The sequence below is a fragment of the Myodes glareolus genome, chromosome 1 (assembly GCF_982192425.1).
Source record: "Myodes glareolus chromosome 1, mMyoGla1.1, whole genome shotgun sequence".
In the NCBI taxonomy this organism is placed as follows: Eukaryota; Metazoa; Chordata; class Mammalia; order Rodentia; family Cricetidae; genus Myodes; species Myodes glareolus.
Genome location: NC_142026.1, coordinates 91250793 through 91273074, shown reverse-complemented (window position 1 = coordinate 91273074; position 22282 = coordinate 91250793). Strand labels below are relative to the sequence as shown.

The 22282-nt window shown below is 39.9% G+C and overlaps 1 protein-coding gene across 2 annotated transcripts in view; it reads left to right on the top strand.

Moving 5' to 3' along the window:
* Positions 1 to 22282, top strand: part of Lama4 (laminin subunit alpha 4) — a 141491-nt gene that overhangs the window by 105573 nt on the left and 13636 nt on the right. For both annotated transcript variants that reach the window (XM_087910856.1, XM_087910855.1), the window contains exons 23-32: positions 450 to 621; positions 3487 to 3618; positions 6332 to 6474; positions 9034 to 9172; positions 9594 to 9731; positions 13332 to 13465; positions 14272 to 14433; positions 15196 to 15343; positions 19137 to 19327; positions 21198 to 21387. In XM_087910856.1, coding sequence (XP_087766982.1) covers positions 450 to 621; positions 3487 to 3618; positions 6332 to 6474; positions 9034 to 9172; positions 9594 to 9731; positions 13332 to 13465; positions 14272 to 14433; positions 15196 to 15343; positions 19137 to 19327; positions 21198 to 21387 — 1549 coding nt within the window. The remainder of the gene's footprint in view (positions 1 to 449; positions 622 to 3486; positions 3619 to 6331; positions 6475 to 9033; positions 9173 to 9593; positions 9732 to 13331; positions 13466 to 14271; positions 14434 to 15195; positions 15344 to 19136; positions 19328 to 21197; positions 21388 to 22282) is intronic.

Here is a 22282-nt window from a genome sequence, read left to right as displayed (position 1 = left end):
AAGGGAATTGGAACCTTAGTTGGATCCTTAGACTTTAGTTTGAGGTAAAAACATATCTACTTCTCTATTCCTGAAATACAAGGTCTGGATATTAGCCACACCTGCTGACAATAACCTTAAGAGAGCAGAACTCCCTGATTTAAATCTAGGTGGAACCTTTGTTTGAGGTAGAAACACAATAACCTTGAAGGAATCAAGGTAAGTTCAACCCCCTCTGACCTTTGGTCAAGGTGGAAATAGGCTCACATTTTTGGGCCTCCACAGAAGAAACTCATTTTTAAAAGTTCATTAGATTCATTATAAATACTTCATCTCATCCCTGTGAACAACAGAGCTTCCCTTGCGTGCCATCAGGACAGGGAAAGATGTTCTGAGAATGGGTTCAAGGGACTCACTTGAGAAGCATAACCAAACCTGTAACATTTGTGTGACCCTGTGTTCCATTTCAGGGATAAACTGGCCTTCACTCAGAGTCGAGCTGCCAGCTACTTCTTCGATGGCTCCAGTTACGCTGTGGTGAGGGACATCACAAGGAGAGGGAAATTTGGCCAGGTGACTCGCTTTGACATAGAAGTTCGGACGCCAGCCGACAATGGCCTTGTGCTTCTGATGGTCAACGGGGTGAGTACAAATGGAAGTCCTCCTTATTCCCCTTTATTTATATTCCTTGCTCTCTGATATTCATTTTTCTTGGAACTGTACCCCCACATACACAAGGTTACACCTGTATGCCGTGCCATCAAAATGAATATCTAGTTCAGAAAGGAAAATTGGATTTATTTTTCTCCAGGGAAGTTATGACAGCATTAAATAGAAGCAGTCCTGAGATGCACTTCTCTACATTTCAATTTCAATATATATTAAATATATCCTTTCATAAGAAAAAACTTGGAAAAAATTCAGTACCAAGATATAGTATATATTAAGATATTTCTCCTTCTACGTGCTGTAGATGAGGCAAATACAGATATAAGCATGTCTTGAAACACTCAAAAGTCATAATAAAAATAATAAAACATATTAAATACAAATGTAAATATAAATAAATAAAATGTCATTTATTCTCATTTACTAATAATATAGAAACCTAAACTCACTAAAAATATCTTATTAATAATAATATTAGTGAGAATGATGTAATAAAATGTGCTAAGTATTTCTGAATTTCTTTTTCTACTCTTTGTGATACAATGATTCAAGAATGACATCCTAATCCAGTTTTTTCATTACTGTTTTATTAAGTGTCAAAACTAGATAGAATTCCTCCTCCAAATATGTGTGTATACATGTATATGTGTGCACGTATATACATATATATGAGGCATATATTATTAGTTGTGTCTGCTAAATCATATACTTTTTTTAAGTTTCCTGCTCTACCTGGCCCAGGTAACCTTTGCTATTTGGCTAGTTCATTTTCTGTCCCCATGTCAGGGACAATGAGCAAATAAAATACTATATTATCTTAGAAACTTTAGTAAAATTGCTCCAAATCACTAAACATCTGCTTTTAAAGATATTTTAACAGATTAGAAATCTTTTCTCATAAAAAAAATATTTTGAGAGTACAAAAATGACTTAATCCTGAGGCCAGAAGCTGAAGCTTTCCGTGAGACGATCAACTGTACTGTGGTTTTGTGTGACAATATAAAATCGCTGCTGCTTAAAATATAAATATATATTCCAAAGATTGGAAAATAGTACAGATGTAAAAGTGTTTGCAAAAAAAACAGACAAAAGAAGAAGCACAAATCGTACCAACCAATGGGATTTACTGTGGTGTTTCCATACACACACAAATCAGACACTGGTTATCCTTACCCACTTTCTTAGTACCACTCTCCCTCTAGAACCTGATGGGAGTTTTTGATAGCTTATACATTCATGTTTTCATCACCAAAATCACTTAACAATAGAAAAATACTCCCAAAATGTTTTCAAACAACTATTTATCTATAGCATACTTTCTGAGAAAGAGAGAAAGGAGGAAGGGAGAGAGAGCATGCTTTCTAATGGATACTTTCTAATCGATTGGTGTCATTCCCTTTATCTTGAGGTGACATATCAACTGCATTTCTTGAAATATCCAAGTTTCATGCTGCTTAAAGACATTCACCATTACATATAAAGTTGAGCAATTTCAAACAATATTTCATAACTAAGAAAAATGTCATTTAAGTTGACAGTATTGTCAAAACTTCACAGGAAGTAACCAGTATCCTGTCCCAAAATATTTGTATTTTACTCCTCATCTCAGTATAGAATGATTGTCAAAATTCTGGTTTTTAAGTCAGATCACCAATAAACTCCCACTTAGAGGCCAGAAGAGTACACCTGGGGCCCTTCAGTTCAGGAAGTCTGTGAAAGTCTGGTGCAACGATGAAGTGAAGAACCAGGGCCAATAATCAATAGCAAAGATCACTTTCTTTCTATATTTCAGTTGGGGTTTGGGGTTTTTTTGTTGTTGTTTTTGTTTTGTTTTTTTTTTTCGGGGGGGGGGGTCTGGTGCGGCTGTTTTGGTTTGGTTTGGTTTGGTTTTTGTTTTTACAAGACAGGTTTTCTCTGTGTAGCACTGGCTGTCCAGGAACTCACTTTGTAAAATAGGTATCAAACTCAGAAATCTGCCCGTCTCTGCCTCCCAAGTGCTAGGAGTAAAGGCATGCACCATCACCACCCAGTTATTTCAGATTTTTTTAATGATGTAAATAAAAGTTAAGACCTTTTCTCCCACCCCCAAGGATTGTTTTCTATGTCAAGAAATAAGCAAAATCCATTCAAGAGATCACTTTGTGTAGAATGAAGATTTTCTCATGATACTTTATTTTTTAAGTTCATTCAATTCTTGTATCTATGAATTATCTTCTGAAATGAGAAAACCCAACCAGCAAGTTATATGACAACTGCTGAATTATGTCTATTCTTTAACATTATCTTGCCAGAGTACATTCTAGTTTCATCTTCATTTATGCAAATTCAGTGGCTCAAAATAATACAAAAAAGACCTTTTTCCTGTGTCCGTATTTGTTGGCACTTTGGAGGAATTCTTTAGTCTACCTTGGAATGATTTTTCAGTATTACCAATTTCATCCTCAATTGAATACAATTGCATCTTTGGGACTATTATGTTTTTAAAAGTTGTGTAACGACCAGGCAGTTTTTTTAAAAAAGCGAGGTACTTTGTTTTGGAGAATTAAGGGTCAGTATCGTGGCTTATTTTTCCATGCCATGATTTGTAGGGTAACATAAAAACAAAAGAAGATAAGTATTTTAAAGTTTGTAAAAATATTAGTGCTTTTAGTAATCTGTAAGAAATAAGTGCTGATGGGAACATAATTGTCATTTTCTTTATTATAAGAATTTCATGAGACTATTCTTCAAGGAATTTCATTAATAAAGAACTTTAATATTATTTCTCAAACTCAGCTAAATCTGCTCCACTGTCCTAACAGTGGATGCTCCTGATTTACAGTTGCTTTCTCTCTACAGAGCATGTTTTTCAGCCTGGAAATGCGCAATGGCTACCTTCATGTGTTCTATGACTTTGGATTCAGCAACGGCCCTGTACATCTTGAAGACACATTGAAAAAAGCCAAGATTAATGATGCAAGATACCATGAGGTACTGTCATTGTACTTTGAGTGTGTTTGGGTTTCGACCCTTACATCTGTGTATCTGACAGGTGGTCAAATACCGTGAGCGGGTTAGCAAATCAGTACAGTCACATCTGAAGTACAGTTGATATGGCCTCATCTATTCTGCCCCAGGAAAACACATGTTGGAATTCCTAACAAACAAGTCAGTGGAAGATTAAAAGGGGTTCATTGACCAAAAGTCTCTTGTTAATCTTAAATGTCTTGATTACAATAACAGGCTGACAAAATACTGTCTGTGTGTGTGTGTGTGTGTGTGTGTGTGTGGTCTGTTGAACATGTCAGGATTCAGATACATAGCCCTTATTATTTATACTTTGAGCCTCATTAATATAAGGAGGTAGTATAAGTAAATACAAATTTTCTCTTGAATTTGGTCTCTAGAATGTAGCCACGCTAGTGATTCCCTCCATGAAGAGGATCCCAAAAGTAGGTTCAATAGTCTTCAACCATATTTATAGTCTGTAGAAAATATCCTTCTTCTCCATCTTCAACTACTTTAAATATATAATTTAATAAGACATGTAAAAGATGGAATGTCTCCTAGATTGGATCCAAATGCAGTTGTTAGCCAGCTGTTTTTCCTTCTCAGTTCAATGCCCAGAAGCTTCCTAAGGATGACTTTCAATAAAAGAAAGACTTGACTGTTCATCTGACCAGCATTTTTGCAGATTCACTATAACTGCTCGCTGTCATTTAAACAATAATTCCTTATTTGCTACGGACCGGCTCAAGGGAGCCACTCAGACCGTTAGGGAATCAGGGCGAAGGCACAGGAGAAATCAGGATACGGCGAGGAAAGTGACACACAGACACTCTCAATGTTGAGACATGCTGTTGCGATTTACTTACTTCAGTGCAGGATTATATATTTTTTACAATCAAAGAACTTGGCAAAGGCATACATCATCAAATCATAAAATAGAAAAGAACAGCATAAAATAGTTTACAAAAAGAATCTTTGAAGATGCTTTGACTTGGGCACAAGGACTTCTGCTTTCTCACATTTTACAAAACAAACTCTCTCTTCTTGCCTTCAAAGAGATCACTGCCCTTGAGCTAGACCATCTTTATCAGCTTGCAGGTGGCTGGTTGGTTTGAGCTAAGTGACCTTGTGTGCCTGGGTGAGAAAGAAAAAGGCTACTATCTCCCTGGGAAAGCTTTCTGCTAGGAAAATTCTAATACATAGTCTTGAATCTTTCTGAAGTTTACTTTATAGCACTAACTTCAACTTTCCTCCCTTCTCAATTCTCAGGCTCAGATATTGTCAATTTAGGCTAGGTCTTTTTCTTCCCATAAGAAAGGTTTCATAGGCCTTCTGTTTACAATTGCACATACTTCTCAGGCAAATGCCTAAAGCTTCTAAGGTTTTTTCTAGTAAAATTAACTCTTTTTGTTTCACATCATCAAGCAATTGTTCTAATGATGATTCTGGCAATTCCCAGAACTGGCTACTTTTTCAAGACTTTAATTAATAGCGGAGCAGAATTCAAAAATGTCCTTAGCAGTCTTGTTTGTATCCGCAACTGCCTGGAATAGTCTGATCTGTTAGCAATATGCAAGAATCACAAAGAACACACAGACAAGGGAAAAGACACACATATGGCTCCAAGGACAGCCAGGTCGAGTCAGTATTAATGACAATTCAGGTAGCATTACACCACAACTGATTGCCAAGGGACCGCCTGGAACACACAGCTCCTAGAAGCACAAATCCCACTCCTACTGGCAATATTTGCCCATCCAGTCAGCATTTCTGCTACACTGGCGAGACAGCCGTGGATGTAGCACTTATTTATTTATACAAACCTAGTAATTCAAAATAATACACAAATGGTGCAAAAAACTAACACTCTGGTAGGATGCATTCTACAACCCAGAAAGTGCCTGCTTAAGCCTATAGTGGCGCTGTCCAGGGACTAGAGAGAATGGAAAATGAGGAGTTGCCCAATATGTAGGAAGTTTTTGTTATGGTAGATGAATATATTTTAGAGATCTGCTAAATAACACAATGCTATTACAAATACCAATAATTAGAATTTGTTGCTGGACATGTAATTCAGCGGTAGAGCACTGTTCTAGCAAGTTTCAGGCTTGCTATTTTAAACATTGTATAGCTATAGTCATACACATTCATGTACCCACAGAAGATTTGGGCTCCATTCCCAGCACCACAAAAGAAAAAACTTATTGTTAAGAGGGTAGATCTCATAATATATGTCTTACACACACCCCACAAGGGAGTGTTATGAAGCAATGAAACTTTAAGAAATATTAGATATTGTTCATTTGATTGGGCTGGTGGCATAGTGAGTATTTTCATAAGTCCAAACTTAAAAATTTGTGTAACTTCTCAAAATATGTGCTGTTTTGTAATCAATGATGCCTTAACGAAGCTTTTTGTTTTTTTAAGAAAAGATAGATGAAAAAAATAAGAAGACTTGTAGAAAAATTTAGTCTACACTAGTTACTTTCCTTCCTTGGGAAACATAAACTGTTCATTTATATTACATAAAAGCCATAATTCTCATATTTGTGACTAAAAGGGAAAATCTATTCCTTATCTTGTGAACAAACAAGAACACTGGTGGTTACAACCAGGCTAGTTAAAATCCATTAAAATGTTCTTTAAAAAACAAAACTAATTGTTAAACAGCCTTATAATGCATTCTTTCTTCCAGATCTCAATCATTTACCACAATGACAAGAAAATGATTTTGGTAGTTGACAGACGACATGTCAAGAGCATGGATAATGAAAAGAAGAAAATACCTTTTACAGACATCTACATTGGAGGTGCTCCCCAAGAAGTCTTACAGTCCAGGTGAAGCCCTCTTGTTACGTAGCTTTTCACTACTAATGATACACTAATGAGTATTCAATACCCAGCAGTCCCATGACAAGCTTAAGCATCCTTGCTTGCTGCTTTTACACATCTGAAAAGGTATAGACAAACATATCCATTAACCTGCAGGTCACCTAAGCCAGCCCTGTGACATCGTTAAATCAGCATCTCATGTGTGTAACTTACGTATGTCATTAGTATAACATTACTTTTAGAACATAGTCTCCTGCGGTATTTCTCAAGAAGTGAAAGAGTAGAAGATAACGTATCATGGAGAGATGAAACAGTGTGCATATTTTCACTTCTTATTTAGTCTTTAAACTTATTTTGAACTCACTATTATCTGAAAGTATGTCCATTCTTGAGGGTACCCAAAAGGCCGTGGTTTGTGTGTACAGACACATTGTCCTTCTGTATTCAAGAATTCAGCTCTTTCTATGCATTAAATTCATAGAAGCAGAGCTGGAGAGATGGCTTAGTGGTTTAAAACACTGGCTGCTCTTCCAGGGGACCTGGATTTGATTCCCCACACCCGCAGGGCAGCTCACAACCATCTGTAACTCCGGTTCCAAGGGGATCCAACACCCTCTGGCCTCCATGAGCCATGCACATGGTGCATAGACATACACACAGGCAAAATACCCACACATATAAAATTGAAATAAGTAAACCTCAAAATAAATAAATTCATAGAAACAGAGATCCTTAAAGCTTAAAATCAGCTTTGAGACTATTCTGTGTGGTGACTCTTGTTGGAATAACCTGGAGAACTTTATAAATAAAGCCACTTGCGTACCTAAATTCTAACTACTCTGAAGTCAGGCCCCAGTATTTAAAGGGTGAAAAAAAAATCCCCTAATTAAGCAAGAACTGATGATGGGATCCACCCCTCATCTAACCAAAACACCCTTCTCTATTAGCATTACTTCTGAGTAAATTTAATGCTGAATGAATATTTACCTCAGAAGGTTATATGCATATTTATTACTTCAGAAGGCAACATGTGTGTATCAATATTTCAATTGTTATAAAGTTCTTATTTATCTTGAGTCCAGTCCTTTCATGTTGCAAAGTACCATATCTAAAAAAAAGCTCCCCACTTTTTTTTCAAATTAAACACCTTTCCAGTCCTCCAATGCTGTTCTGTGGGAACTTTGACCATTATGTCTGCCTGCTGGGTAACACACTCCTCCAGCTCTGACCTGTGGAGGAAGAACACAGCAGAGCCATTCAGACTCAGCATAGTCAACCTACTCTGATTTGATCCAAACCAACTTGGCATTCATTCAGTACCAAGTGGCATGTTCTTGGGCACCTCCTATATACCGAGCAAGACGGGGACTAAGTTGAGCACTGGACAAGAAAGCCATCACTGATCAGAAAGATAAGACGTCTCTTACTTCCACTTTTTAATGAAAATAGATGTTTTTCTTGCAATATATTCTGATGATAGTTTCCCCTCTTCCTAATCCTCCCAATTTCTCCCCACCTCCCTTCCTATGAAGATTCACACCCTTCCTGTCTCCTGTTAGAAAACAAACAGGCTTCTAAAAAATAATAATAAAGTAAGATAAAAACAAAAGCAAGCAAACCAGAATAGGACAAAACAACCAAACAAGAAAAAGCACAAGAAACACATACAGATGCAGACACACATGTGAGTGCACACAGGGATCCCCTAAAAGTCACAAAGCCAGAAACCATACACAAAGCACCTGTAAAGGGTATTCTAAAGTGCTCTGACTTAACATCATGAAACAAAGAACCTCCATCAATGTTGTTTAATTCATTTTGTGTTGACCATCTACTGCTAGGCATGAGGCCTTCCCTTAATAGTGGTTTGTTTCTTCAGTAGGACTGGCTTGGGCGGGGGGAAGCTTATTTTTCATGTGCTACCCAGATATCCAGTGGTTATTAACTGGAGATAACTTCTGGGTTAGGAATAGGGGCTTGTGCCCATGTCTCCTTTCAGCTCTGGGAACCCATGTGGTGCAGTCCTATGCAGACCCTAGGACCCAGACCCCCAGTCTGGCATTCTCTAAGACCCATCTCTGCCTTTCCTTGATTAGACTATGCTACAAAGAAGGTCAACCCCATTGGTAGAGGTCTGAAAACACGAGTTCAAGCCCTAACTTAGTATTTACAACGTAATTGCTTTTCTAATTCCAATAAAATTTCTGATAGCAGAGTATTTTTTAATCTGTAATACATCAATTCAATCTCAAGACTATTTTAAAAAAACAACTAGTGTTTCCATCTGCATCGCTTGTTTGTTATAACGATAGCAATTGACAATGTAAGCTGATTTTTTTTTCAAAACTATAAAGAAGTAAACAAGTTGCCTTGACTTGGAGCAAAGTCCTCTACACACCAAGGTTTGACACAGCTTGACACAGCTGTGTGCTTATCCAAATAGAGCATGAGATCGGATGGTTTTAAAGCAGTTGTGATGGTACGCAAGCAGAGCTCTAAAGGGACTGTATGCGGCGCAGCATCGTCAGCACGGCTGTGCCCATGAGGACTGCTTTCCTTTTCCAGGACCCTAAGAGCACACCTTCCCCTAGATATCAACTTCAGGGGATGCATGAAGGGCTTCCAGTTCCAAAAGAAAGATTTCAATTTACTGGAGCAGACAGAAACCCTAGGAGTTGGTTATGGATGCCCAGAAGACTCTCTGGTAAGTACCATTCAGCCAAGAGCTTTTTCACGGGTAAACAGACCACTTTCAACAGTGAGATCAACCTCCTCTGCTTCGCTGGGTTCCTTTCTGCTGCCAGGAGAAAAGAAACTCATTAAACTAGAAAGGCTTGTGGGACTCTCCCGTCACCTGTGCAGCTGCGCCAGCCTCCCGTGGATGGGGCATCCACGCCCACAGAGGCTGCTCGGACGCTGGCGGTCACTCGGGTGTAAGAAATGGGAAAGCTGAAAGCCAGCTGCCGCAGGAACACGGAAAGAAAGCTAGCATGCCTGAATTCCAGCAGAAACCAAATTGAAACACAAACTGCTTGCCCAGCAGGCAAGGCTCTTTGTATATAAAAACTGACATAAACAGTCCATAAGTGCCAAAGAAAACACTATATTTACCTTTTCTCATACAGATATCTCGCAGAGCATATTTCAACGGGCAAAGTTTTATTGCTTCGACTCAGAAAATATCTTTCTTTGATGGCTTCGAAGGAGGTTTCAATTTCCGAACGTTACAGCCAAATGGGTTGCTGTTCTACTATGCTTCAGGGGTAAGTACTTGTGTTCCTCTGAGGATATTCTGTGTAGCTGTTTTGTCTATCAGAAACAAGTTTCATGCAAGTTGAAAGTGAATTTTGATTCAGAGTTTAGCTCACAAATACACAGAGACTATCAGATGCTAAATATGCAATACACATATTTTCAGTATAATTTAATTAATTCTTTGAAAATTTTATACAATGTATTCCATCATAGTCACACACACACACACACACACACACACACACACACACACACTCGTTCCTTCTCCTAACTCTTCCACCTCCCTCCCTAACTCCAACCAATGTCCTATATATATATATGTATATATATATACATACATACATACATAAAAAGTCCTTTGCTCTGGCCTCTCCATGCTGTGGTCACCACCGTGGTGGCTGCCATCCAGCCTCAGAGCAGAGATACTGGCTGTGTGCAGTGTTGGTGGGGTTGGCCAGGCTCTCTGAAAATGGAGGACCCTCTATTCATGTTCAGGGACCGCCATACTGGGAAGCGATCTGCTCCCGGAACATTATGGCTGCAGCTTCTATTGCCAGCACTGTTAAAAGTTCTCTTGGGCCAGTTGGCTTGGATAAAATGTTGGTTGATGATATTGGTGATGTGACCATTACTAATGATCCAACATCCAAACCTGCTTTGTACTGCCCATGTACTCCTGGGTATGAGGCCCAGCCACTGGAAAACTGTTGACCTACAGAGGCCCTACCCTTTAAGAAAACTGACTCCCTCCTGCAGAAGCCATCAACAGACCACACTTCCACAGTTGGGGTGGGGTCCACAAACCCCTTCTTCTCTTGCTAGAACGTTGACTGGCTTGATGTTTCGCAGGTCCTGTTGAGGTCATCACAGGTGCCTGCGCTCAGGAGTATAGATGACACTTTGGCTCCAGACTTCCCCAACCTCTAGCTCTTTGCACCTTCTCTCCTCTGATGGTCCATGAGCCTCGTGGGGAGGGGAGTAACACAAATGTCCCATGAACTTACACTCTAAACACTCTGACTAGTCGTAAGCTTCTGAGTTGACTGCCATCCACTGCACAAAGAAACTTCTCTGATGATATCTGAGAACCGTACTATTCTTCAGGTGTTGAGATAAAAATTTAAAGGGCAGTTCGATACTATGTCTGCTTAGCAGAGTGATAGTAGTAAGTTCACCCCTGGGGCCTGTGAGCTGCCCAACCAGAGGTTCTTAGCCAGGCTGACAGTACTAGGCATGTGTTGACTTCTATAGACCAGGCCTTAAATCCCAAAAGATAGCAATTGATTACATCCATAACATTCATGCCACTATTGCAACTGTAGACATATATTAACATGGAATTCAGTCCTGTCCCTTGGGAGCTGATGGATAGAATTCAAAGAATCTGTAGACTCAATTGTGGAAAATTGTATCTTTATTTTCTCCAGCTGAAATAACATTTTCAAGTCACAGTCATATTAGCACTACACTTTATCATTGAACAAAATTACACATATTTTTCACTTGACATTACAGTTGGTGCAGACATTTGAAATTATCATTTTTGTTCATTTCTACTAGTTTCAAATATAGAAGCTGTCAGGTCTATTAAATCTATTATTTAATGTCTTTATATGGAAGAATATTATTATATATCACAAATTCCTTATTTGACCATTTTGAGGGCAATATTTCAATGTAGTAGATCTGCTTCCTATTCATGCTTATTTTGTCTTAAACATTTTAGGTTGTTGCTCTGTGAAAGAAACCACATATATCCATAACCTGCCAAAAGCATTCATGGCACCATAATAACAATAGCTTCTGCATGTAAGATCAAACACATTGGTGATTTAGTTTATAAATTAGAAGGAAGTTACACTCTTCTTTGCCTTTGAGTTTACAATAGGATACTCAAGCTCAGCTTACAAAACTTATGTCAAAAATAACAGACTAGATTTATGACTCAATGACAGAGAGCTGACCTACCATGTGTGATGCCCACTTCAATCTTCATTCCTGTGAAAATAAAGGTCTGTAGAGGTTTGGTGAAGCTAGGATTCAGCCGATACATCTCTGCCTATACCACAGTTTAGGAAAGCAAATTTTGCTGTTTACAATTATCTGTCACCTTTTAAAAATTTGTCTCTTTGGCTTGTGTGTATTGGGAGAGTTAACATGTGCAGGTACACGCAGGTGCTTATGCATGTTGAGGTCAAAGGACAACCTCAGGTGTCATGCTTCCTCAAGTGCCATCTGCCTTGGACTTGTTTGGTTTTGTTTTTGAAAAGGAATCCCTCACTGGCAACGTGGCCAGTGAGCCCCAGAAATCTGCCAGTCTCCATCTGCCCAGGGCTGGGATTACAAGTATAGGCCACCATGCCTAGCTGTTTGAGTGGGTTCTGGGGATCAAATGGGCTCTTCATGCTTGTACAACAAACTCTTTGTAGACTGATGAATCCCCCTAGCTCTGTCATTTTTATTTTCAATGTCGTTTAAATCAATAGCATCCTTGTGGATTTACAGAAAGCATTTTGTAGAACTTTTGCCCTCAACGCTTGTCTCCGATTACCCTGGTCCGTTAAATAATTTTCTGTCACTGTCGGCGGATTTGGAAGGCAGTTGGGGTTTGTGGACCGACAGCTGACTTTAAAAGTTGGTGTACATGTAAAGAAAGGGAAGCACATTATCATCCACCAGTGTTTTGAAATAAGCAGTAAGCAAATTCAGAAAAGAAGTAACTTCTGCTTCTTGAAAGGTTTCTTCTATCTCGATGAATCAAATAAGTGAAACATTTTTCTTTTTAAAAAAAAAAAACGAAAAAAACATACTAGTGAATTAAGTCCAGTGTCTTCATCTAGTTGCATCCTCCAAGGAGGCTGAAATGTTCTCTTTCAAATGGATCGATGAGAGTAATGTGGTAGAAATGCTTAGATTAGGAAAGTATTGAGACTAAGTCATCTCTTGACATGACATAACCACCAAAGGGTTTCAGTTCAAACTGTGGGAGTATCTTATTTTCATTGAAATATGCGATTGGGGGGAGAGAGGAGGGAGGGAGAGAGAGAGACTACAAGTATATCCTACCATGTATATCCTACCATGTATGTCCTACCATGTATGTCCTACCATGTATGTCCTACCATATATGTCCTACCATGTATGTCCTACCATGTGTTGAGGTCAAAGCACAGCTCTCAGGCATTAGTTCTCGCCTTCCTCCACCTTGTTTGGAGGCAGCAGGCTCTCTCTTGATTTTCCACGTCCATGTGTGCTCCGGGTTTGCAATACTCCTATCGACATTTTCTATCTCACCATAGCAGTACTGTACTGCAGATGGATGCTACTGGATCTGGTTTTTACATGGATTCTGGGCTTCTGAATTTAGGTCATCAGGCTTTCAGGGCAAGCACATTCACCTCCTGAGCCAGCGCTGAACCACATCTACTTTCATAAGCAGCATTAATTTCGGCAAAAGTGTTTAGTCGTTGCTAGTCACAGAAATTATCCTATCAGCAAATTTTCTGCACACCTTGTGCTCTTTTAAGCAATACCATCAAGTGAATTTTGAAAACGTGTCCAGTTTTTATCCTGAGAGTCCTACTTAAATATATATGCTTGTGTTTCAGACTGATGTGTTTTCCGTTTCTTTGGACAATGGGACTGTCGTCATGGAAGTAAAGAAGATCAAGGTCACGTCGGCAGACAGTCAGTACCATGATGGGCTGCCCCACTTCGTCATTACCTCCGTCTCCCCCACAAGGTATAGCTCCTCCCTTCCTGTACTTCCCAGCAGGATCTTCACTTCCAGGGTGTGCTTCTGTCGAAACCACTGTGACTCCTAGGCTGAGCCGTTGCTTTTCTAGTGTTCCGAAAGTAATGGAAGGAACAGTTACCTTCTTCCCAAAAAGATGCTATTCATTTTCAAGAGATGCCAAAGAAGCCATCGGAAAGTTGCTTAACCAATACAGACTCTTTGGTTTGGGTGGGGGGTGTCAATAAAAAGATCCGTTTTCACCTCAACGCTGGCAGTGCACACCATGGACTTGGTGAATAGAGTGTTTCACATAGAAGGAGTTCAGCCAATATTGGTTGTGTTTAGATTTTTGAATCTAAACAGTAAAGGGTGTTACATTTATGACCACATTTTAAAGGCTCTAGGTTCATCATTAACATATATATTACTGGGATTTCTTTTTCATAAAACAAAATGTTTTGAAATAAGAAAAAACCCTCTGTTGGAGACCGCTGCTGCCCTGTCTCTTTGTGTGGAGCAGCCGCCACTTGTGCTGGCCAATGAAACTGACCGCACGTAAATGTGACTACTGCCAGAGGTGGGGTCTGGGTCTCCCTAAAAAACTCTCAGTCCAGAGATTTAATTTCCAACCTCGGTTTGGAGAGCCCTTCTTGCACGGAGGCGTATTCAGTCATTTCCTCCTGGGCCTCCTGAGGAATCTGTCTTTTCGTGGAGGAAAGGTTCCATTTTGGCCCTGTGAGAAAACCTGGCTGTCTGGTGAAAAGTAGTGTTTGGGTGAGATGTGCTATGTACAAAACCTCTCTCCTTTGCAGATATGAACTGGTAGTAGACAAAAGCAAATGGATTAAGACTCTTACAGGCAAAATTGCGGAACAGACTCAAACAAGCGAGAAGAAGTTCTACTTTGGGGGCTCACCCATCAGTCCTCAATATGCTAATTTCACCGGATGCATAAGCAATGCCTACTTTACCAGGTATACTAATTTTTAATCAGTGAATGGGCCTGTAATGATATTGACCAATACAGGAGTGAAATATTTACACTAGTAAAATTGATAATTATGAAATTTACAGTCCTTACCAGATAGTAATTAAAAGTTCATGCGCTTGAGCAACTGACGTACTTAGGATTATAAGTCTCTTGCTCTTTTGTTCCCGTATTGCTATGGCTAAGCAAGCCTTCATTTCTTCACCTGAAAACACAGATAACAGGGCACCTGCTGGTAGGCTTGTCACAGAAATTTACGAGACAATACATATTAAGGTACCTTGTTCAGCACCTGGTATGTAACAAGCTATAAATATGATACCTTTATTTTGTGCTGGCTATTAATAGGAAACTACAGGTAAGCATTCTGAAATCCTTGTTCGAAGTTCAAGGTCTTCTTAATTTAACGCCTGGCTTTAAGCAAAGTCCCTGATCTAGATCCTTAAGAGACAACAGAGGCTCTGAGGATACAAGACAAGCAAGGGAGAAACTGAACACAGACAAGGGACGCAGGCATGGTCCTCATCACTCAGCATATAGAGGAAAGGACAGCTATCGGTCGGAATGTGGAATGCCAAAAATTAGTTGACTGAACGCTAATTAGGCTTCCTGTTAAGATAGGTTAGGATCTAGCACATGAACTCAATATACACACACCTACATTTCCACCACTGCAGGGTTTTGCCATAGCTTTCATTACGTAGTGGCGGACAGCATTTTAGGATGATTTTCTTCCTCTTACACACAGGCTGGATAGAGATGTGGAGGTGGAAGATTTCCAGCGTTATTCCGAAAAGGTCCACACTTCACTTTACGAGTGTCCCATTGAGTCATCGCCATTACTTCTCCTTCACAAGAAAGGAAGAAATTCCTCAAAGCCTAAAACAAATAAGCAGGTAACCAACCGCTAGCACTGTGCGGAATCCACAATGGCGCAGTCCCAGACACGGTTGAGCTGTGGACCCTGCTCTCACTGACGCATGTGCCCAGGTGGAAGAGGGTTCGGGGTAGCAGCAGATGGCCCAGCTTGTCGCATGCACTGCCCCAGGGATTGCTCTCAGAGGGGTAGAGTTAGCTGTTTACTTCCAAGCCTAATGGTTTTGCATTAAAGGCAATCAAAATAGCTCTGCTCTTAGCAGTGTGTGTGTGTGTGTGTGTGTGTGTGTGTGTGTGTGTGTTTAATATTTAGAACTATAACCATCTAGTATAATCTACTTTCATCAATAAAAATCAGCCTTTGTCATAGTCATGAAAATCATTAAAGTTTATTTTACCATAACACAAATAATAAAATCCCAGAGACAGATATTGGGGTTCAAGCTGAAGATCAGAAAAGCAAAGCAACCAAGCCACTAGAGAGTTCTTACCTCTACCAAGGCTCAGACAAACAAAGGGGTGACCCTGTCCTCAGCATGACTGCAGACTGCAATGCTCTCTGGCTGCCTATTCAATCCCACAGACTATCTACTGACTCTGACCAGTATATCCCTATGTTTGCCTTTTCTGCTTGTTCTTAATCCCATGGGGAAAAAAGTGTAACTAAGATTCATGTAACTTATGAAGATGTGTCAATAGCTACCAAGAAAAACAGGCCACCTTTGTTCTAAATGAATGTCTGTTTGTTAGAGACAGGGGCTGTCCTGGAACTCACTTTGTAGTCCTGAACTCATAGAAATCCACCTACCTCTTCCTCCCAAAAGTGCTGAGATTAGAGGCATGTGCCACCCAGCCCTGGTTTGAATTTTTATCAAGGCTGAATTAAAGGGTTTGGATTGTAAGCAGAAGTTTATGTCCTGCCAGTAGCTCCCAAATAAACACACTGAGGCTTAGTATTAATTATAAATGTTCAGCTGGTAGCTCAGGCTTGTTACTAGCTAACTCTTATGCTGTGGGATAATGCTCTTATGCACTGTAAAGATTCATCACTCGTATTAGTTTAATAAAATGCTGATTGGCCAGTAGCCAGGCAGGAAGTATTGGCAGGGCAACCAAGCTACGAGAATTCTGGGAAGAGGAAAGGAAAGATGCAGTTATCAACCAGACACAGAGGAAGCAAGATGAGGATGCCTCACTAATAAAAGGCACCAAGCCACACAGCTAAACTTAAACAAAAATTATGTTTTAATTTAAGTTGTAAGAGCTAATTGATAATAAGCCTGAGCTAATAGGCCAAACAGTTTATAATTAATATAAGCCTCTGTGTGCTTCTTTGAGACTGAACAGCGGTGAGACTGAGTGGGACAGAAACTTCCATCTATACTCTTACACTAAAATTAATACATAAGTCTTATCTATATTTAACCACGTGACTTGGTACCTTTTCTCAGTACAGCATTCTCATCTTGTTTCCTCTATGTTTACTTGCAACTCTAACTCTGCCCTTTTCCTTCCCATCATTCTTAGTTTGGCTACCCTGCCTATACTTCCTGCCTGGCTACTGGCCAATCAGCGTTTTATTGTATCAAATTGAGTGACAATTCTTTATAGTGTACAAGAGAATTATTACACAGCTTTGGATTAGAATAATTTATTTTTACAATCACTTCCTCTGAGTACATAGTTGAATAAATTTTTAGAATAGATTCCAAGAGATAGAATTACTGGATCAAGGCAAATCACATTCTCAAAGAGGTAACGCTCATTTTATATTTCCCCACAGGTACTTGAGAATACCTGTCTTAAAAAACTATGTTCTGTGATTAAACATAAGTTTAAGATGAACTTTATGGTTTAAGATTAACTGGGAAATTTTCATTTGTAACATAACAGTGTGTTCACTGATAGGGTCACTGTGGGTATCTAGCCAGCCACTCTTTTCTGAGAACTGACTCCCTACCCACCCTGTAAGTCCTGTGGTTCAAGATTGTGACACCCACTTCCTGGATATAGGTGATCAGACCAGTATGTATGCCCTTAACTGGGCAGGCCTACGAAATCCTCTTCCTTGGGAAGGAACCCAGAAAGATGAGCCTGTTCTGATTGACTACAGATACTGTAAGTCTTAGAGCAGATGTGTACAGAGAAAGGAGCTTTCTAGAAAGAATAAAATCCAGAAAACTGACCTGAAGGGAAAAGAGAGAGTGAAAGCAAGAATAAGAAAAAGGAGAGAGAGAGAGAAAGAGAGAGAGAGAGAGAGAGAGAGAGAGAGAGAGAGAGAGAGAGAGAGAAATGAAGTTGGTGTTGGTTTTGGTTTTGGTTTTTTTTTAATATGTGGAGATCTGACACTCCACCAGGAGTTTAAGGGAAGGGAAATGATTGCAGTCAATAAAACTGAACTCCTTGCCAGGCTTTCCAACCCTTCATGCTGCCAAACATCTACCCTGTCACCTTCCTGAGTGGGTCAGATCTGGCCACTCCTTGCTTTAAAACCTGCTTGGCTCCTCATTGCCTAAAAGCAAAACTCTACTTCTAGTCCATCATTTAAAGACCTTTTTCTCTGTCACCAACCTGATTCCCAGTTTCTTTTTATAGACCTGCCTCTTCAAATTATCAGCTTTTAAAAACCAACTATCATCTCCCACCTTTCTAGTCCCTACCCACAGAGTGCCCACCAGATGGCACCCACAGAGTGCCCACCACATAGCACCCACAGAGTTCCCACCACATAGCACCCACAGAGTGCCCACCACATAGCACCCACAGAGGGCCCACCACATAGCACCCACAGAGTGCCCACCACATAGCACCCACAGAGTGTCCACTACATAGCACCCACAGAATTCAGGCAGGAACATTGATTTCTTTCATTTTTACCTCTATTAACCCAATAAATGTTTGCTTTAAATAGTGAATAAGCTATTACATACTTGATTTTCTCTACACTTTTATTTTGCCTCAGAAATAAAGATGACATAATCATTAAATATTAGTCAATAGTTTCACAACACTACATTTTCACATCAGTGGGGCAATTTAAAAGGCCCAACAAAGAAAAGAATTCTATTCTAAAATGTTCTTCTATATTGATTCAGTCACACAAAATTTCATTGTATATAGCCTGTTGCCAAAAAAAAATAACCTTAAATATTTTCAAGCTTTTTAAAGATTTATTATTTTATATATATGAATGTTCTGAGTGCATGCATGTCTGTGCACCATGTTCATGTCTGGTGCCCCAGGACATCAAAAGAGGTCATCAGATCTCTTGGAACTGGAGCGAATGACTGCTGTGAGCTGCCATGTGGGTACTGAGAACCAAACCCAGGTCCTCTGGAAGTGAAACCAGTGCTCTTAACCATTAGCCCATCTCTCCAGCCCCGATATCTTAACATTTTACGCAACATGTATGTACAATACTATGTGTTAATGTGATGTTGTGTGGCTATGTGGAGATTTTATTGATTGATTCTCTCAGGGTTATTTTATTGCCAGCTTTCCCACAGATCACTATTATTTAAGATTTGCATTTAGTTTGAGCGCTAGAGCAGTTATCTCTAAAGTTGCACTTGCGTGCTGGTTTGCAATCACAGACTAGAATTCTGGGTCTGCTATCATGCCGTGTGGTTACTGTTGCTGTCGCTTGTTTATGGTACTAGAAGGAAACGTAGCCTGATCATTCATGAACAGAAAACTCACAAGGAATAGCCACTTTGCAAATTTTGTATTCTTAATAAGGATAAAGATGTTGCATGTTAAATTTTGTTACCAGTTTCAGAACTGTCGTCTATCCATTTCACTCATTTCCTACAGGGAGAGAAAACTAAGGATGAACCTCCTGCCTGGGATCCTGTTGGCCTGAAGTTTCTAGAACAGAAGGCTCCAAGAGACTCTCACTGCCACCTCTCCAACAGTCCCAGAGCAATAGAACATGCCTACCAGTATGGAGGCACAGCCAACAGCCGCCAAGAGTTTGAACACGTACAAGGAGACTTTGGTGAAAAGTAAAGGAGTGCACTGTCCTTCCAGAAGCTTCATGACATGCTTCATCCTTGTTTGTCACGGGGCACCTTTCTCCTACCTTTCCTTCTATGTCATCTTAATCCTGTTTTGTGTGTGTGTGTGTGTGTGTGCGCGCGCACGTGTGTATGAAAGTATGTGCTAAACAACACATAATTCCTGTTTTCCGAGAAACTGTGCTCACACTTTCCCTCCAAGTGGAAGGCACATGGAGCAGCATTCTCACACTTTACCAAGGCCGCTCCAAAAAGAGGCATCTTGACCAGGGAAAGTCCCGAACGGCCCATGAGCAGACTTGATATCACCTTCCCTTCTCCACTTAAATTGCATGCAGATTATGAATGAGAATGCACCCAAACCTCTTGTGATCAAGAGGCATAGAAAATACAAATGTTCTTATACATCTGTGGCCCTCCAGCTGCCTCAAACCCCATTCCTTCTTCGCAAATCTCTAATGACTCCCTGTTATTAAAGATTCATTTTCATAGTGTTTATGTACACAGTAGGAAAAATCTGTATTTTCATATGCTTCATGAATGAGACTTACTAAATGTGCCTTACCCACACTTGGAGCTAAAGTTCTAGGCACATTTCTTCACACACATTTTCCACCCCCTTGGGTGGCTGTTTTTGACACGTGACATTTGTCTATAGTATAGACTCTATACCCTTCTACTGGGAGGAACCTTAGTCTGTGATTTATGTAATATATAAACAATATCTCTGTGAAATTTTCTCTATGCATATTAATTACTCATGGCTATTTATTCACAGAGATAAGTTAATTTAGCATATTGGTTTTTTGTGTTTACTAATTTTATTAGATAGGATTCCCTAGAGCAGTGGTTCTCAACCTGTGGGTCAAGACCCCTTGCACAAGGGTCACCTAACACTGTCGAAAACCAGATATCTGAATTATGATTCATAACAGCAGCAAAATTACAGTTATGATGCAACAACAAAAATAATTTTATGGTTGGAGGGTCACCACGACTGAGGAACTGTATTAAAGGGTCCCAGCCTTAGGAAGGCTGAAAACCACTGCTCTAAAGAAGCTGATAGAATGAATATATATAGATATAAAGAGGATTTGTTAAAGTAACTTACAGGCTGTGGTCTGGCTAGTAAAACAATAGCAGTCTCCCAACAGAAAGGCGAAGAACCCAGTAATTGTTCTACCCATGAGGCTAGTTGTCTCAGCTGGTCCTTGACCTCTGTCACAATCCCAGAGCAGTAGGTTCTACTATCCACAGAGGAATAGCTCAGCAGCCGGGCAGATGAGCTTGCCAGCAAGGCTGACAGCGAGCAAGCAAAGAACAAAAGCTTCCTTCTTCCTTGTCCTGGTCCATCGGCAGGCTCCAGACAGTGTGACCCAGATTCGTGGGGGGTTTTCTGACCTCAGAAGATTCAGATAGATCTAGGGTGGATCTCCCACCTCAAATAATCCAGCCAAGAAAAATCCCTCACAGATGCACCCAACTGGTTGGATTCTAGTTAATTCCAGATGTGGGCAAATTGACAAGATTAGCCATCACATTCATCTTCAAAGCAAGACACCATAAGATCCATAAACAAGACAAGACTGTGTGAAATGTATAACAGACCTGTAGAGAAAGTAAAGAATCATGGGCCTGAAATTCTTAAAATAGGTCTCGAGAAAAATTAGCATTTTTGAAGTAACCATGCCTACTCAATAGAATCCATTAGCTTGTAGTCAGGGATAATTCGTACATAGCTCTTTGGAACTAGATAGAATGTCTATTCTTTCTTGGACTGTATTGCTTTGAAATTTTATGTTGACCTATTATTCTCAGTCTTGCTTTACACATGGTGACTTCTCTCTTCCTTTCCCAGATCTCAGTTTTCCATTCGTCTGAAAACCCGGTCCTCACATGGGATGATTTTCTATGTCTCAGACCAAGAAGAGGATGATTTCATGACTCTGTTCTTGGCTCATGGTCGCTTGGTCTTCATGTTTAATGTTGGCCACAAGAAACTGAAGATTAGAAGCCAGGAGAAATACAATGATGGATTATGGCATGATGTAAGTTGAGTGCAGAGACTGGTACTGTCAGCAAATATTAGCCACTGCCCTGGGGATTGCCGCCGATTCTATACTACTAGCCTGATAGAAATGGCCATATTAAGATTCTGAGTCTGGGCACCCAGAGTTCGATTTTAAGAGTTCAATAATTGTTTATTTTAAAAGTATTGAACCACATATTTAGATAATCACAGGCTAAGTATAATTATCTCAACCAAAGTCCCAGTCATCAGCATGAACTAAAGTTTGGTTTCTAATGATTTTTTTTCCTTTTTCCCCACTTAACAATAAGCTAAGTTCATAATTTTTGACAACTATTACTGACTTTCTTTTGAAAAGTAATCTATGGGAGATATGAAGTGAGCAAACCCCTTGGAAGACAGGCTCTTCCGATGGGGAGTACCTGACGACTGTGTGGCCAATGAGAGTGGAATGGCATGAGTACACTGTACACAATGTGGTAGTTAACTGGAGAATGTGGCTACTTGTAGAAGGCTTTTCTTTGGCCTACCAGCTCACAAATAATGACACAGAGACTAAAATTAATTTTGAAAGTTCGCCCTAACTTTAGCCTTACTCCTAACTAGTTCTTATAACTTAAATTAACCCATATTTTTTTAACCTATGTTCTGTTGGAAGGCTTGATAACTCATCTCTCCATACTGTCCATCCTGCTTCCCCCAAGCTGTCTGGAGACTCCGCTTTCTTCCTCCCAGAGACCTCTCTCTGCCCTGCAGTCCCACCTGTCTCTCCTGCCTAGTTATTGGCCATTCAGCTTTTTATTGCACCAATCACAGCAACACATCTTCACACAGTAAACAAATGCCCCACAACAGCTGGTCAGCTAGGAGGAGCTTCCTAAAGTACCCTGCCAAAAATATAACCTGTCCACAGA